This window comes from Oryctolagus cuniculus, chromosome 1 (genome assembly GCF_051225735.1).
Source record: "Oryctolagus cuniculus isolate XC-2025 breed Fujian yellow rabbit chromosome 1, ASM5122573v1, whole genome shotgun sequence".
In the NCBI taxonomy this organism is placed as follows: Eukaryota; Metazoa; Chordata; class Mammalia; order Lagomorpha; family Leporidae; genus Oryctolagus; species Oryctolagus cuniculus.
The window spans coordinates 11,522,598-11,539,449 of NC_142867.1; the positions used below are offsets into that span (position 1 = coordinate 11,522,598).

The 16,852-nt window shown below is 51.4% G+C and overlaps 1 protein-coding gene across 5 annotated transcripts in view; it reads right to left on the bottom strand.

Moving 5' to 3' along the window:
• The window catches only part of CD6 (CD6 molecule), a 40,750-nt gene extending 30,934 nt beyond the window's left edge, over window positions 1-9,816 (bottom strand). For all 5 annotated transcript variants that reach the window (XM_008272077.5, XM_008272075.5, XM_070063942.2 and 2 more), the window contains exon 1: window positions 9,611-9,816. In XM_008272077.5, coding sequence (XP_008270299.3) covers window positions 9,611-9,671 — 61 coding nt within the window. In that variant the 5' untranslated portion in view covers window positions 9,672-9,816. The remainder of the gene's footprint in view (window positions 1-9,610) is intronic.
• Between the last annotated feature and the right edge of the window lie 7,036 nt (window positions 9,817-16,852).

The window sequence follows — 16,852 nt, forward strand, 5'->3', positions numbered from 1 at the left end:
GGTATCCCAAGCCACGTCTATACTGCCAGGCCAACCCCTGCCCCTGTTCTCTATGTTTTATGGGCTCCTATGGATATATTCTATTTACTGAAGTAACACTGGTTCAAAATAAATGGTGGTGATAGACGATTTCTAGGTTTAAATTAACTTAGTTTTTAAAAGGGATTTGATGTTAAAAAAAAAAGTCTTAATTGTATAGGGATAAAGGATATATCAGATCTGATCCTCCCATGCTTAGAATTCTCCTGTGATTTCCCATATCCCTCGCTATGTGCCCCAAGCCCTGCCTCTCCAATTGCAGCTTCTTCACTCCCTACCTCTCTGAAATCCCCGGAATGTCAGCTGCATTTTTGCCTTCGGGCTGTTGCACCTGCTGTCTGCAGTGGCCTTCTCCCTGATCTTGGCTTTCCACCTGTCTCATCATTGAGGTCTCTGCTCTGAGGCCCTCAGGAGCCTTCCCTGGAGCTCTTGTCATTGTTGGTCCTTTTAACTTGCCTTGTTTCCCTTGTTGCACATACAAAGGTCCTTCAAAATGTTTGTGGAAAATGAAAGTAAAAGATAAGTTCCTTTCAATGCGAAAAGTCTTGAAATCCGTGCAAACAAGGGGTCTTCAATAGATTTGTGGAAAACGGGTAGTATGTAAAAGTTATGCATGGCTTTCAAAACTGCACCCAAGTTTATGTTTTAATTCCATTTTTTCCCCGCAAATGGTTTGAAATACCTTTCTGAAATGATACTGTTTGAAAACTGCGTTTACTTGCTTGTCTGTTCAGTCTGCTAGACTATAAGCTCTTTGAAGACAAGGGCTTTGTTATGTATCTTCAGTGACTGAACCCAGTGACCAGTACCCCAGTTGTAGGAATGCAACAAATGAATGACAAAAATTGTCAGGCTGCAGGAAGAACTGACGCTGGGGTGGACAGGATCTGAGTCAAACTCCAAAATGAGAGGTTGGGCAAGATGGCGGCCATCAGAGGCGCACCCTGAGGGAGCACTCAATCCACGCAGCAACTGTGTATACTTGAGTGCCGTGGAAGGAAGGGGGAAAAGAAAGCGTACAGAACAGAGGGAAGACTGGGCCTCCCCCTAGCCCAGGGATGCTTCCCACCTCTGCTCCCAGGCACCCCTCCCAGAAGAGGTGACTACCCTGGTAAAAAAAAAATATCCTGACGTCCAGATAAAATCCCTTCCCCAAGCCCCATTTGGATGGGGGTGGACTGGCAACAGAGAATGGCCCTGGCCCCAGTGCCGACAGCAACTGGGGGCATTGGTCAAGCTCTCTGACACCCAGTTTGCCCTTCTGTAAAATGGACAGAGCCATGCTCAGCTGCGTACCTGGCTCTAAGGACACAGGGGCTTCACCTCCCCATCCTCTTTGGCACAGGGTTCACCAAGTGACTTCCAACTGGAAGTAGACGCCCCCAGGATACCCCGAGAAACTCCCAGCCCTGAGGCTCCTCCTCACTCTCACAGCCTGGCCCTTTCCTGGCCCTGACTTCAGCCCCCAGCACGGACACCCTGGCATCTGCTGGCAGCTCCCAGGCACCCCAGTACAGCTCGGGGTCATGATGGAGGTCGGGGTGGCTTGGAAACTTACAGGCTGGCCCTTCTAACATGCCCCTACCTCCGGCACATGGTGAAGACCCGGGGGCATCTCCTGCACAGCCTCTCCCGTGGGGCAGAAGTCAGTGGGGCAGCAGGAGCCCAGGAAATGGTGGGCGAAAACTTGGATTCCCTCTGCCTTCCCTCTGCTGTCCTCCTGGGTCCTGGCTGGTCCCCAGCCCCAGCAGCAGTTGTGGCCATAGGACTCTCCTGGCATCCCTGAAGCCTGCTGTTTCTCCAAGTCCATCACAGTCAACATCTCATGGAGCCCCAGCTCAGCCCTGGGCCGGGAGGGTTGCTGGGACCCTGCCTTTCCGCAGGGGAAACTGAGGTTCAGCATGGACAAAAGTGACGGAGCTCAGACTCCACGTGGTCCTGTGGCCACCCGGATGGAGGTGGTTTTGATGCAAAGTCCCAGCGAACGAGGGATGGACAGAAACCTTGAGGTGAGTGGGAGTCCTCTCCCCAACTCGGTCCATTTCCCACTTACAAGTCATAAGGACAAGTCATCTACGAGCATAGGTCATCTCTGAGTGGTGCGACCTGGGAATAGTCTCTTCCCCTCTCCAGACCTCAGCCACTTATCAGCAAAGTGAGGACAGCAGCTCCCACCTCACAGCGCTGGGCTGGGCAGGCAGGTTTCAAGTATGGAGAGAGCACTGCGCTGGAGGCCCTCGCCTGCGGGGCAGGTGCTTGTAGTGTGTACCCCTTCTGCCAGCCACTCCCTGTGCTTGATGTTGTTATACTCATGGGGTCCTCACCACACACCAGGATGAGCCAGGAGAAAGCTACCAGCCTGGGCCTCTGCTCCTGTGGGAACTGTGGCCACTCCCACCCAACAGAGCCTCTGGGACCAGCAGGGCAGGCGGTCAGCAGCTTCCATGTGGCCACCTCACCTGCAGGTTTCTGCACAAGTGGGCCCTTCTGCCTGAGATCCTTTTGTTCCCTTAACTTTTCATTTTGAACAGGGCATGGTAGCACATTGGGTTAAGCCACCTCTTGCCATGCCAGCATCCCGTTTGGTAGCGTTGATTCGTGTCCTGGCTGTTCCCCTGCTAGTAAGCCTGGGACGGTAGTGGATGATGGCCCAAGACTTGGGCCCCTGTCCCCCACATGGGATACCTGGATAGAATTCCAGGCTCCTGCCTTCAGCCTGGACCAGCCCTGGGCCACTGTGAACCAGCAGATGGAAGATCTGTCTGTGTTTCAGGCGCTCCCTTTCTTTCTGTCTCTCTGCCTTTCAATTAAATATATAATTTTTAAAAGTATTTAAAAAAATACAAACTAAAAAAAAATAACAGAATTGGCACAGAGAAGTTCGGCAGACGGGGCGATGTGTTTTGTAACTAGAGTGCATCACCAAGACCAGGAAGCTGGTGCTGGCACAGCCGAGTCACTAGATGACGGCACCTCCAATGCTTGTGCCGTTCTTCCTGATTCACAAAGGCCTCCTTGTCCCCACTGGGCAGTCCCTCTGAGACAGTGATGCCCCCTTTCTAGGAAGCCGCCCCTTCTCACACTCTTCCTCCCTTGACCCTCCCAGCTGAGTGGTTAAGACCATGGATTTTGGAGACTTAACAACATGGATTTAAAGTCAGCATCGAAACAGCATTACGGTGCAGTGGGCCGGCCGCCACCTGTGATGCCAGCATCCTGTGTCGGAGCTCTGGTTTGAGTCCTGGCTGCTCCACTTTCAATCCAGCTCCCTGATAATGTGCCTGGGTAGGCAGTGGAGAATGTGCCAGGGCCCCAGGAAGAACCAGATGGGGCCCTGAGCTCCTGGCTTTGGCCAGGCACAGCTAGGATGGAGCCCCAAGCCGGCTGGTAGATTACTCTCGCTCTCCCTGACGCCTCCCTCCTTCTTTCCCTGTCTCCATCTTTCTTGCTATAACTCTGCCTTTCAAATAAACAAATCTTTAAAAAAGCATTAGCCTCCGCTATGGACAATGCTTTCTGAGCCTGTTTCCCCTGACCGTGAAGTGGGGGTGATTTTCCCAGTGTTGTCAGAGTGGGACAGGCTGTGTGCTCCACACTGAGCTTCAAGTATGGCAAGTCCCGTACACCAGATGGTCGTTAACAGTCATCGTTGGATTATACCTGTTGCTGTAACACCTACCCCAGGCTGACCCTGGTGTGTTCCAGCACCTTCCTGACAACACTAGAAAGTGTTCAAGGGCAAGCCTCCACATCTTGTAGCTCAATGCCAGCACAGGACATGGCATACAGCAGGTGCTGAATAGATGTGAGCTGACAGAGCCTGCCAGCTTTCCCATGGAACACGGTGCCACTGCAACTTTATCTTCATTCTTGGCCCTGATGTGCACAACACCTGCCGGGCAGCCCCATGAGGCTGTGCCATAAGGAGGAAGGTGTCTGTCACTCAGATGCCTTCCGGGGGACACCAGGAACTCAGAGGAACCTCCAGGCTGTCCTGGGACGCAGTGATGGGGCTGCAACCCTGAGAGGTGGCGTTGAGGGAGAAACCTCAGACCAGGATGGAAGCCAGCCTGCAGCCAGGTGGGGTCACTCTTTCAAGGAGGAAAGACCCCTGGGCTGCCCGCCCAAGTCTAGTAGAGATTTAGGACAAGTCTTTGAGCCTCGCTAAACCTCCACTTCCTCATCTATGAAATGGGGTTGTCATGTGGGTAACTGAGCTCATCGTGCGAACATTGCTACGTTAACCATCAGATCCTATATTAAATACAAGGGATTATCTTTGGCATGCCACATGACATTATACTCTCAAGTTTCTGAGCACTGTATTTTGTTTGCTTATTTTCAGATATGTTATACAAATAAAGTAAAGTACCACGTGTTGGTGAGCTAGATGTTTTTAGTTCTAGCACGCAGGCACAGGGACAACCTGTGCTGAGCTGGAGTGGGGTGCCCGAGTCTGCCTGACTGCAGGGTCTCTGAATCCACATGGCAGGGTGCTGGCTGGAGCTGTGATGCTAGTCCATGCAACACGGTATCCCATATGGCACAGGATCCGGTGTGACAGGGTGCTAAATTTCTGGTGGCTGGACCTCTGCTCCTGGCAGCTGCAGCCCTACTGGAGGAGTGAACAGAAAGTACCAGAACGGATAGGCTGTGTCCTCAGTGTTCAATGGGCCCCTTTTTCCAGGGAGGAAACCAGGGCCAGAGAAAGGAGGCCACTTGACTGAGATGACCCAGCAAGGCAGGGCCAGAGCTGCAAACATGCACCACCACCTCTCCCTGTCAAAGGCTCCTTCTCCCCCAGCCTCCGCCAGCCATGCTGCAGGTGCTGAGTTTCCCAGAGCTGAGTCGGCGACTTGAGTTTGGGTGTCACTCCCCAACTTCAAGGTTCCCCAGGGAAATCCAGGGGCTGCCCAAGGGGCTAGAGGACCACCTGATCCGGGGCTTTCTGAGCAGGAAACTGAGCATGCAGCCTCTCTTGGCTCGGGCCCGTAAGGAGGGCGTCCACATTTCCAAAGAGCAGGGCACGCAGCCAGACGTCTGCACGATGACTCGGGGTCACGGACATGGCCCTGTGTGCCACCAAGTCACCTGCTAAGGAGGTTGTGCCCCTCTGCTTCCCCGTCAGCCTTTCCAATGACTTGGAAGAGAAAGCTCCCGGCAGGACCCAGGGCTCCTGCCTCTCTGATACCCACAGCCCTCCATTTTCAGCAGGGGAAAGCAGTAATGGGACCAGCTGGGATTTCATGATGTCATTTGTTTCCGTGAGTCTTATTTCCACCGTTATTATTACAGCAATTTTCAGTGGCTTTCCCTTTAAGGGAGTGCTGTAAGCTTTCTTCTAAAAGAAATTCATTTTCACCTTAAGGCATTGATTAAGAGAAAACCAAATGGCAATGGCCAGGCTGATTTTAGCAAACCCCAGGAAGGTGGACTGGAATGTGGGGCCCAGGAAACCCAGCACTAAAGAATGTACCAGAGACCCTAGGCAGAGGGACAGGTGCTGGGGAGCGGGAAAGGGTGGCGCTCGGGACGCCAGCTCCGTGAGGTCTGCTCAGTGCAGCCCAAGCACCTGGCCTGGGCAGTGAAGTGGCCGGTTTCAGGTTTATGGCCCAGGCTGGGAGGCTGGACGGCTGGACAGGTGCCTTTTCCTAGCAGGCAGTCAGAGTTTCTCCCAGCCACTGTCCCAGGGCCTCAGACAGAGTCACCTGCTGGTTCCTCCCTGTCCCAAGGAGAAGGCCAGCTCCTTCACCTCAGACTCCCAACAGCTGGGCCCAACTGAGTTCCCAGCTTTCCTGGAAGGAAATGGGGATGGTGCCACCAGTGAACGGAGACCAAGTGAGGGAGGCCGTGGAGGTGTTTCTCACTCATTCTAGATCCTTCCGTAGTCATCCGTGGTTGGTTAAATGAACCTTAGGAGCTGCCCCGATCCTCACCACCACCACCACCTCTGCTATGAGCTTGCTGGCTCCGCGTGTTAGTCACCCACCTTTTTGAACAGACTAAGGCAGAAAGTGTAGACACCAGTCCTATGTCACTTAGACATCTACAAGATGGAGCTGGCCAGGCGTGGAGAACGTGGAAAGAAATCAGAATAGGAAAGGTGACGCGTGTGTTTGATGGAGTGCAAGCCAGTGGCGATGCCCCCTTGGTGAGGGCAGGCACCGAAGGCTACGTTTATACAGTTTGGATCCAGGGGTCGTGGGCCAGTGACTTTTCAGCACAGGGAGATTAGAATTTAGAAAATAAAGATGACTAAAGAAACAAAAACCCCTGATGCTTCTACGAGGGTGCTTCCGAAGTCTGCGGAAAATGTGTGTGCTGACAAAACTACGTGTGAATTTCAAACTTGTTTTCACACCCAAATAAGCTTATCTTTTAATTCTATTTTCCGCACACTGAAGTATCCCCTTACATTTGCAAGCTCCTACCTGGGATGTTTCGGAATATTTGGCCAGTGGAGTTTCTCATGTATGTGATGTGATGTGGTAATTGATTTCAGTTCATATTTTTAAATAGCAGAGTTTTTAGATCTGAAGGCATTCTCTGAAATCCTTGGGAAGGTTGTTTCCCCAAGAATGGAATCCATTATACTTGTAATTGGAGTTTAGGATGCCAAAGGTTGTGCTACCCCATATAAATACAACACAACCTACATGCGAGGGGATTTCAAAACGTTTTATGGAAAACCAAATTTGGTGCCAAAAAAAAAAAAAAAAGAAATCCTTGCATGGTGTTTCCAAAATACACATTTTTTCAATGAACTTTTTGAAGCCTTTTCATACATAATTTAAAATTTTCCAATAGTGACATTGTTAAAAAGTAAAAGGGGACATAATAAAATTTGTTTAATATAAAATATCCCAGGTATTATCATTTCAACATGCAATTCACTTAATGTTTATTAATGAGACACATTATGTTCTTTTTGGAACTCACCTTCACAATCTATTGTACATTTTACACTTTACATATCTCCATTTGAGCCGCGACGTTTTAAATGAACGTTTCCAGGGGCTACAGCATTGAACAGCACAGATCTAAGGGAACTTAATTGGCTTCCCTTGTTGAGAACATTTATTATTTAAGGAAGCTTACACTGTCCAACTGATTTGCTGAAATATTAATCAAAGGCCCCTTGAAAGTCATTGTTAAAAATTACTGAGCTGATAAATAAAATGGGATTTGTATGCTAAACTTCCAAGTTAAGGAAGAAACAGGTTTTTAAATTTGTTAAAGAATTGAAATACTTTCAAAGCAACCACAAGCCCCTGTTTCCACGCCAAATGGCAGCACCAGTGGGATTCGAGTCAGGACCTTGGCACTGCCCCGGTGCAAAAGCCCTTGTTACAGCGTTGGAGGGTCAGACCCGGAGGCACCCCTGTATCTCCCCAAAGCACCCCCATTCCACTGACAGGAAAACTGAGGACAGAAGAAGGAGAGGAGCACAGCCACATGGGAGTCAGAGCAGGACCCTCCCTCATCAAAGACTTCTAGTTCATTCTCCCTACATCTTCGTCCCCAGAGGCACAGAAGCGGAGGCTCCTGGACCCAGGCCTACAGGGAGCCCAAGGGAAACTTGGACCCAATCCTCTAAGTGCTGGTCATTCACCAACACAAACCAGGCACTGGGGAGAAGCCAGCCCAGGATCCGGCCCACCTGGCCAAGGATGTAGCCGTGTGAGGTCCAGGGCAGAGAGCCGGGAACCTCCTTGGGGAGGTCTGCTCCGGCATCGGAGGGCCATGGCCAGGTCTGCCAGTCCCCAGGTGGGCCAGGCTCCCCCACACCGTGCTCCTCAGGGCAGGGCCAGGCAGCCCAACCTAGGCTTCAGACACAGGCGGAGGCCTTGGAACCCTACCCCAGCCCTCATTCTCCGGGCTCCTTCTCCTCCCTCTCTCTCCTCCATCTTTTTTTCTTTCTTTCCCCTCTGGGGGCTTGCTGGGGTTTGGGCCTGCGCGGTCGAGGTGCAGGGGAAGAAAGACTCAGGCTGGGCACAGGGGCCCAGCCTCCCTGGGGTGCAATTCCCCTTCTGCCTGGAAAGTCCTTCCTTCTGGGGCGCATTTACACAGCTGCCGACCCCCGCAAGGGCCTTGAATGCCGGTGCAGCGCCCAGCGAGGGGCCGGACAGAACATAGACTGGCTTTTTTTTTTTTTTTTTTTTTTTTGCCACCATTTATTTTTATGCATCCCTTCCCTTTTGCTTAGGACAAATGATACCACCTTTCCAGTTACAATCGTGACGTACAGTTTCCTTTCAAAACTCAGTTGATATTAGGAACAAAAAGTGAGTCAACTATAAATGCAGTTTCAAAAACAAGAAGTGAGTGTTGTGCTAGGAACGAAGCAGGCCAGGCTGGGGCTCTGCCCGGGCTCCCGGGTTCCTGCTTCCCCTTTGGGCGCCATTCAAGGCTGGTTCCCCAGGGTCCAGCACAGGCCAGCAGAGCCTGGAGCCCGGCACCCGGCTCAGCCCTCATTCCCGCTGGAGGGCCTGCCCACTCCAGCTGAACCCTGAGCCTCCTAGGGAAGAGCAGAGGGAGTGGCGAGAAGGGAGATGGGGAGGGAGCCCGTCTGTCTGTCCCCATGGGCTCCTGGGTTGGTAACTTCTGGTAGCGCAAGGAAGGAGGTGAAGCCGAGGGTCGACCCCACAGAGCCCGGGGCACACCAGTTCACACTCCCAGAGCTATGAGCAGAGCAGCCCAGAGGCTCAGAGCACGTGCCTGCAGAGAGGGGCAGAGAGGAGCCCTGGGCAGGAGCGTGTGCACCTGCTTCCCATGTCCCGTCCTGATGGGGCCTCCCAGGCTGCCCTCACTACAAACTGAAAGCACTTGGCTCCCCACTGCAGGGTGGACCCAGGCTCCCTGTGTCCACAGTATTGTCTCCATACCAGTCTCCTGGCCCCCGGGGCAGGCTCTCTGGACCTCTGCCCACCCCTGACCAGTTAGACTTCTACATACTCTTTGACAGGGGCCTGCATGTGTGGTGAGCACAGGTCTGTAGCCACCTGTTCACCCTGCGCAGGTCGCAAGTGTGCTCTGGCCACCCCCCGGTGTGGGAGAGCAGGGTGGCCCTCAAGAGCCTGCCACTTAAATGTGCCCTGGACCACCCCAGCTGGCGGAGCTGAGGCCGCCAGTCACTCAGTCTCCTGGGCCTTCCAGAGCTGTTTCTGGCACAAGGCTGGTGAGCCCTGAGCTCAGCTTTGGTGTTGAAAATCCGACCAGCAGAGGCCCTGCCTTTGGGAAGGGGAATGGCTGCTTCCTGCAAGGTGGCGAGAAAGACGTGGGGGGAGTTCCTGTTCCCCCTGGAGAGCAGCAGCACCAGGGAGCCCTTGGTGCGACACACAGCACTGTGCTCACACCGTCTCACTCCCGGCACCTCTCGGGACTGGAACACTGTCCAGGCACAGCCCTGGTGCCTCTCCCAGCCCTGGCTGCTGTTGGCATGGCCAGGGCCCCCCTGCTACGAGAATACAGTCTTGGCTAAACGGCTCCGGGAAACAACCAGGAGGCGGGCTCCAAGGACAAGACCCAGGTTCTTAGCACAAGCAGCAGAGGTAACAAAGGCGTTGGTTACCTGGGAAAGCTGCCCTCAGCAATCCAGCCATCACGACGAGGAGCCGTATGTCCGGGGCCATCTTGTCACTATGCGTGTCCACCAGTGGGAAGCGCCATCCTGGGGCCAGCAGGTGCACCCCTCTTGCCTGCCCTGCCCTTTGCTGGTCCTACGTGTGCCTTTCTCTCTGCTGCTCTCTGACACGCAGACAACCAAACCCAGCCTGTGAGTGCCTCTCACGCCTCTCTCTTCTGCTTGTGGTTTCGGTCTCCAGGAAGCCAAGCTGGTACAGCTGCAAGCTGAGTGGGTGCAGCTGCCTCTGCCCCAGGCCTGAGTGAACCCCAAGAGTCATGGAGTCAGACTACATGGACACACACGTGTGGACACACACTTCCCCAGGATCCTCTAATGAAGAGGGAAACGGAGGGACTGTGTCCAATGGCACATAGTAGATGTTCAATTAACACACATTGGAAGGGGAATGAATGATCCATTGTATGTCCCATTCCATGGATTCTGCTCTCATAGGGTCACATCCCAAGTTTACCATGTCCTTTAGTTCAAAGGTAGCTGGGAAACAGGAAGCACTTTTTTTTTTTGAAAGGCAGAATGACAGAGAAAGAGGGCAAGGCAAAGTGGTATCTTCTATCATTGCTTCAGTCCCCAGATGCCAATCACAGCCAGGCTTAAAGCCAGGAGCCCAGAACTTAACCCAGGTCTCCTGGGTGGGCGGCAGAAACTCAGTGCCTAAGCCATCATCTACTGTTCCCTGGGCACACTCAGAGGAAGCTGGGTCAGCAGCAGAGGCAGGCCTCTGATATGGGATGCAGGTGTCCCAAGTGGCAGCTAAACCTGCTATGCCGCGACACCGCCCCTCAATGCACTTTTTTTTAAAGACTGATTTCATTTACTTGAAAGGCATATTTACAGATTTCATTTATTTGAAAGGAAGAGAGCGACAGAGACAGAGAGAGGCAGAGAAATCTTCTATCTGCTGGTTCACTCTCCAAATGTCTGCAATGGCCAGGGCTGGGCCAGGTGGAAGCTGGGAGCCTGGAGCTCTATCTGGGTCTGTCATGTGAGTGGCAGGGGCCCAAGTACTTAGACCATCTTCCAGTGCTTTCCCAGGCTCATTAGCAGGGAGCTGGATCAAAGTGGAGCAGCTGGGACTTGAACTGGCGCCCACGTAGGGTGCTGGCATTGCAGGTGGTGGCTTGATCCTCTGTACCACAGTTCCTGCCCCTTGATGCACTTCTTTGAGAGCCAAGAGCGCAAGTCTTCCTCAGAGAAACGTAAACTGGGGTGAGCCTGGGAGGAGACATCTCTCACCTCCTTCTGCAGAGAAAGAGCCCTGGCCCAAGTGGGGGCTGCCCCCTGAGATGGTACAGAGGGGTCCAGCTCCCCTCACCTCTGGGTTCAGGATTCCAGCATGGCGATGAGCCCTGGAGGAATGAGGAGGGATTCAACAGGCAGTGATGGCGGAGGCTAAGGGCTGGAAGGAACAGCAAAAGGAGAAGGCTGGAGGAAGAGGGTCGGGGCAGGCTGGGGAATGCTGAGCTGTCTAGGTGGATGGCAGCAGCTGGGCACCAAAGGAAGAAAACAGGGACTAAGAGTGTTTAATTCCCCTGTGGGCATACAGTAGGTGCTGAATAAAGTTTTGCTGAGTAAATGAACCAATAAATTCTTTAGATGTCCAAACAGAACCCTGAATTAGCCCAGAAGAGGGTTGGTTGTGACCCCTCTCAGGTCACCTCTCCTGGCCGGCCACTCCCCGTCCACTCCCCACATCCTCATCTTTGTTTCCTCACTTATTGGGGGGGGGGTCCTCCTCCATCAAGTCCTGCTCAAGGGGTGGTTTGATGCAAGAGGTTTTGGGGCCACAGGGAGCCAGGCTCCTCCCACCCTGAGACCCTGTGGAGCGGAGGGGGCAGAATGGTCTCTGCCATCAGCTGAGGCTGCCCCCTAGTGGATGGTGTGTAGCAGCACAGGGCGGTGCACGGGTGTGTTGGGTTCCCTGCTGGAATTCCATTTGCATTTACCCAGACATCCGTGTGTGGAATTCTGTGGGCAAGGAGCATGCAATTCACAAACAGCGACCAAACCACAAGCCAGGGTGAGACGACCACAATACGCGGTCTTCTGGTCCTGAGCGAAACGTGATTAAGAGGGGCTGGGAAAGATGGCCAGACATGGTTGCTGACAATTTGATAGACAGCATAAGCTGAGGCGTCTCTGATGCAAAACACCGGAGAAAGAGAGTCCAACAAAACCAGTTCACGTCATCCTTAAAAACGCACCGCTGTGGCGGCGAGAAGTGAGGACGAATCATCAGCTGTCGGAAGTGACAAGTCCAAGTCCAAAGACAGCAGGAGCAAAGGCTTCCCTGAGGAGCCTGCTGGCCAAGAACTCCAGTTCAGCGGGCCTGGACAAAACCCAGAGCTCGAGAAAAATCAAAAACAGAATCAGAAGAACCCCCACCGCCACCACAGCAAAGACCACCACAACGCAACACAAATGGAGTGGACACAGAGCTGGCCTGGCTCAGCCATGACTTGCAGGTGAGGGAAAAAACATTTCAGCTCCAAATGCTCCTAACTGCTCGCTGGCCCATGATGGGTCTGGAAGTGGGATTTACAGCATCAATAACCAAGCAGCAATATGCCATACAGCAACAACAATAAACAAGCAATATAAAAAGTGAAGGTGTTTTTCTGACATTTCCCTAGGCACATGGCAGGAAGATGCAAATCACCCCTGGTGTAATTCACCTTAAACTCAGGCCTGGAAGGATTCCCACAGAAAAAGTCACCAGGAACATGAGCTCACATGCAAGCATTAAATCCTAAAAGTCAAGTCACAAGGAATTTTGGAGAGTGGCACAAAGCAGTAAACCATAGAGTCAGATGTTTAAAAACTTTAGACTTATAAAGATAGTGTATGTAATATAAAATAAGGATGATTCATGTGTTTAAAGAGATAAAGTTGGTAATAACAAGAGACTACCAAGAAATGACCAGAAGGATTTGAAAAAAATCAAGTAGTACTTATAAAAAACATAATGTTTTGAAACTGGAATTTCAGTGGACAGATTACACAGCAGATTAACATAGCTGAAGGGAGAATTAGTGACCTGGACAACAGGTTTGGAGAACTCACTCAGAATACAGCACACAGAGATAAAGAGATGGGAAATGTGTAAAAGGTTAAGAGACATAGAAGATGGAACAAGGACTTGAATATGTTCACGTAGAGTTCTAGGAGGAAATGGAAGATTTCCAATGTTGGTGAAATATGCAGTCCTCAGATTCTGGAAGCTCCTCTAACCCAAGAAAATGAGAAAAAAACCTTTACCAAGTATTTAGCTAAACTGCTGATCAGTAGAGAGAAGATGAGTTATTAAAGGTGCTGGTAGTGACTGTCCCAATACCAACAATGGAAGCCAGAAGACAGCTCAGAGGCCAAGGGTCACATCAAACAGCAAGGTACTTCTGGGGAGTTTCTAGGCCTCTGAGAACCCCTGCCAATACCCACTCCAGGAGTCGGCACCACGGCAGAAGACATCTCAAGACCACAGCAAGAACTACAGACTTCTTCAAACCCAAACCAGACCACGAACTGCTGGTAGAACCACCTGGTCTTCCACTTCTGAAGAAGGCAATGACCATGAAAGGGGACGATGGCCAGTGCAAATGGTGCCATTGTGTGTCCGAGTCCCTGGGCCAATCACCAGACAGAAGACACATTTCCTGGAAAGATCTGAGCTCCCACCTCTCCTCTGTCCTTCTCCCAAGTGGTGGAGAGGATCGTCCTTCTCCCAGGTGGTGGAGAGGATCCCAAGTCATGATGATATCCATTCTGAGACCCTGAATCATGATTTACTATTAGCAAAAATTCACTGGAAAAGTGTCAAATAAATAAAGAAGTGCTGAGGAACTATGACTGTCTACCTTGAATAGTTTTCAAGAATGAGATTGAAAAGATGAAGCCATAGTTAGAATGGCTTCCCCAAAGTTCATGTGTTGGAAACTTAATCTCCTTTATGTTGATGGAGGCATGGCCTATGGGAGGTCATCAGGGTTAGATGATGCCATGGGGGTGAACCCCAACATCAGGATTAGTGGTTTTGTGAGAAGCGGAAGAGAGGAGCCGGTGTTGTGGCACAGCAGGTTAGGCTGCCACTTGCAAGGCCAGCATCCCATACTGGAGCACCAATTTGAGTCCCAGCTGCTCTGGTTCCATTCCGACTCCCTGCTAACGTACCTGAAAAGGCAGTGGAGATGGCCCAGGTACTTGGGCCCTTGCTACATGTGGGAGATCTGGATGGAGTTCCAGGCCCCTGGCTTCAGCCTGCCCAGCCCTGACCATTGCAGACATTTTGGGAATGAACAACCAGGTGGAAGATTCTCTCTCCCTCTCTCCCTCTCCCTCTCCCTCTCCCTCTCCCTCTCCCTCTCCCTCTCCCTCTCCCTCTCCCTCTCCCTCTCCCTCTCTCTCTCTCTCTCTCTCTCTCTCTGTTGTTCTGCCTTTCAAACAAGTAAATCAGAAGAATAAGAGGAGGAGGAGAAAGAAGAAAGATCTGAGTTGCAGGTTCCTGCGCTCCCTGGCCCTCATCACGTGGTGTCCTCCCTTAGGTTCTAACACAGCAGAAAAGGATGCCTCCCCAGGTGCTGCCAGCTTGACACTGGACATCTCAAGCCTTCAGAAATCTGATAAATACATTGTTTCTATAAGTTATATTGTCTGTGGTCTTTTGTGACAGAAATATAAAAGACTAGGACAGACACCTTCACAAGATAAAAAAAAAAAGTGAGGGGCTGGTGTTGTGGCATAACAGGTTAAGCTGCCATCTGCAGCACCAACATCTCATATGGGCATTGGTTCAAGTCCCAGACACTCCACTTCTGATCCAGCTCCCTGCTAATGCACCTGGGAAAGCAATGGAGGATGGCCCAAGCGTTTGGGCCCCTGACCCACATGGGAGACCTGGATGAAGCTCCTGGCTCCTGACTCTAGCCTGGCCTGGCCCAGTCACTGAGGCCATTTGGGGAGTGAACCAATGGATGAAAGATCTCTCTCTATCACTCCCTCTCATTCTCTCTCTGTAACTCTGCCTTTCAAATAAATAAAATAAATTTTAAAACAAAAAAGATTTAAAAAATGAGACCATTACAATGAATGGACTCTCACTAAGGGAATTCTAACGGATGTTCTTCAAGAACAAGGAAAATAATCCCAGAAAGAAAGTCTAAGACTCAAATAGGAATGACAGAAAAGAAACACATAAGCACAGAAGTAGGTGACAGAGCACTAACTGGGGGCCAGTGTTGTGGGGCAATCTTAAGCTGCCACTTATGGAGCCAGAATCCCATAATGGAGTGCCTGTCAGGTCCTGGCAGCTCCACTTCTGATTCAGCTCCTGCTAATGTGCCTGGGAAGGCAGAGAAAGATGGCCCAAGTAGGGGCCGGTGCTGTGATGCAGCGGGTTAATGCCCTGGCCTGAAGCACTGGCATCCCATATGGGCACTGGTTCGAGTCCCAGCTGCTCCACTTCTGATCCAGCTCTCTACTATGACCTGGGAAAGCAGTAGAAGATGACCCAAGTCCTTGGGCCCCTGCACCCACGTGGGAGACCCGGAAGAAGCTCCTGGCTTCAGATAGGATCAGCTCCAGCTGTTGCAGCCAATTGGGGAGTGAACCAGCAGATAGAAGACTTTCTCTCTCTCTCTCTCTCTCTCTCTCTCTCTCTCTCTCTCTCTCCCTCCCTCCCTTTCCTTCTCTCTGTGTGACTTTGATTTTTTAAATAAATAAATTTTTAAAAAGGAAGTTATTATTTGGGGAGAAAGACAAACACTGACTGTTTTGACTTTGTTAACTTCAGTGTGCATGCACAACTAGGAGAAACAAAATGGCATGGAGGAGGGGGGAGGGGATTCTTCTATAGACCCAAAAGAAGACAGAAAAGAAAAGAAAGAAAGGAAACAGGAAGAAGAGGACAGGTGAGAGGATGGGCAGTTTTCACCAAGGAGCTCAGTGCAGGGGTGGGAAGGGGCTCCTGGCAGGGGGCGCAGGATGAGTGTTTCTGGGGCTGCACTGAATGATTGGCCCCCTTCCCAACAGCCCACATTGGCACAGGAGCTGGAAGATGCACTCAGCTGAATTCACATTCATTTATAATTCTTGCAACCAGGACCTTTTGAACTCAATTTGCAGAAGATACCTAGCAGCTCACCGTTCTTGAAGAACTCAGGCATTTTTCTTCCCGGTTTTCTCCTGACCTTGACCCGGCCAAAAATGCAATAAGCAGCATCCTTGAGAGAAGCCTGACTCTGGCCGGAAGGAGGAAAGGCCAGAGAACAGCATCCCACCCCCACCACGTGACAGAGGGGCGAGTGTCGCACTCATACTCAGTGAGCACGTCTGATGTGTCAAACACCGACGTGGAATCTCCCCCTCCGTTCTCACAGCAACCCTGCTAAATCCGGGCTCTCCTTAGCACATCCTTGCAGATAATGATGCTGAGGATAGGGGTGGCTTGCTCAACATCCCGCAGCCAAGAAGGAGCCAGGCCACACTCCAAATTGAAATCCGCTGGACCCAAGACCCTGAGATCTCAACTACAGGTGATCCAGCCCTTGTGGGAGATGGGGGTGGCTGCCTAAGCCTAAGGTTTAGGCTGATACATGGCTCCCCTACCAGGAAAGGCTCTGGTGCTATGGGACTCTAGACTGGTCCTGCCCTCAGCCAAAGGCAGGCCTACTCCTCAGTCTCTTGAGTTTTGAAACTCCTTAGTCCTGACCACAACCCCCAAACCAGCGACAGCCAACCCTTGTCTTTCCTGACACCCAGAGTTTGTCAATCATGGTCCAAATATTCGATTCTTAAATGTGAATGCATTGCCTTTAACCACTTAGTCATTCATTCACCTGTCCTAGGTACTGGGGAAGCCACATCGACCCAAGCAGACCAACATTTCTATTCTCACAGAGTCTGCCTTTTAGTGGCAGACTCTGAACACCAGACATTATGAACACCAGACATAAGAGCAAAGCTCATGGAGAAGAGAGCAGAGTGAAGGGGGTTAAGAGCAGTAGGAAGGGGTTGCAATGTTAAATAGGGGAGACTCTTAGCCTGATTCTCCACTAACTAGAACCTGGGGGCGAGAGTTAGGTTTTCTGGGAATGTGATCCCAGGGGGACAGAAGTGAAGAACAGGACGCATGAAATAAGAAAAGAAGGTAAGTCAATTAAAGGATGCATCGTGGAA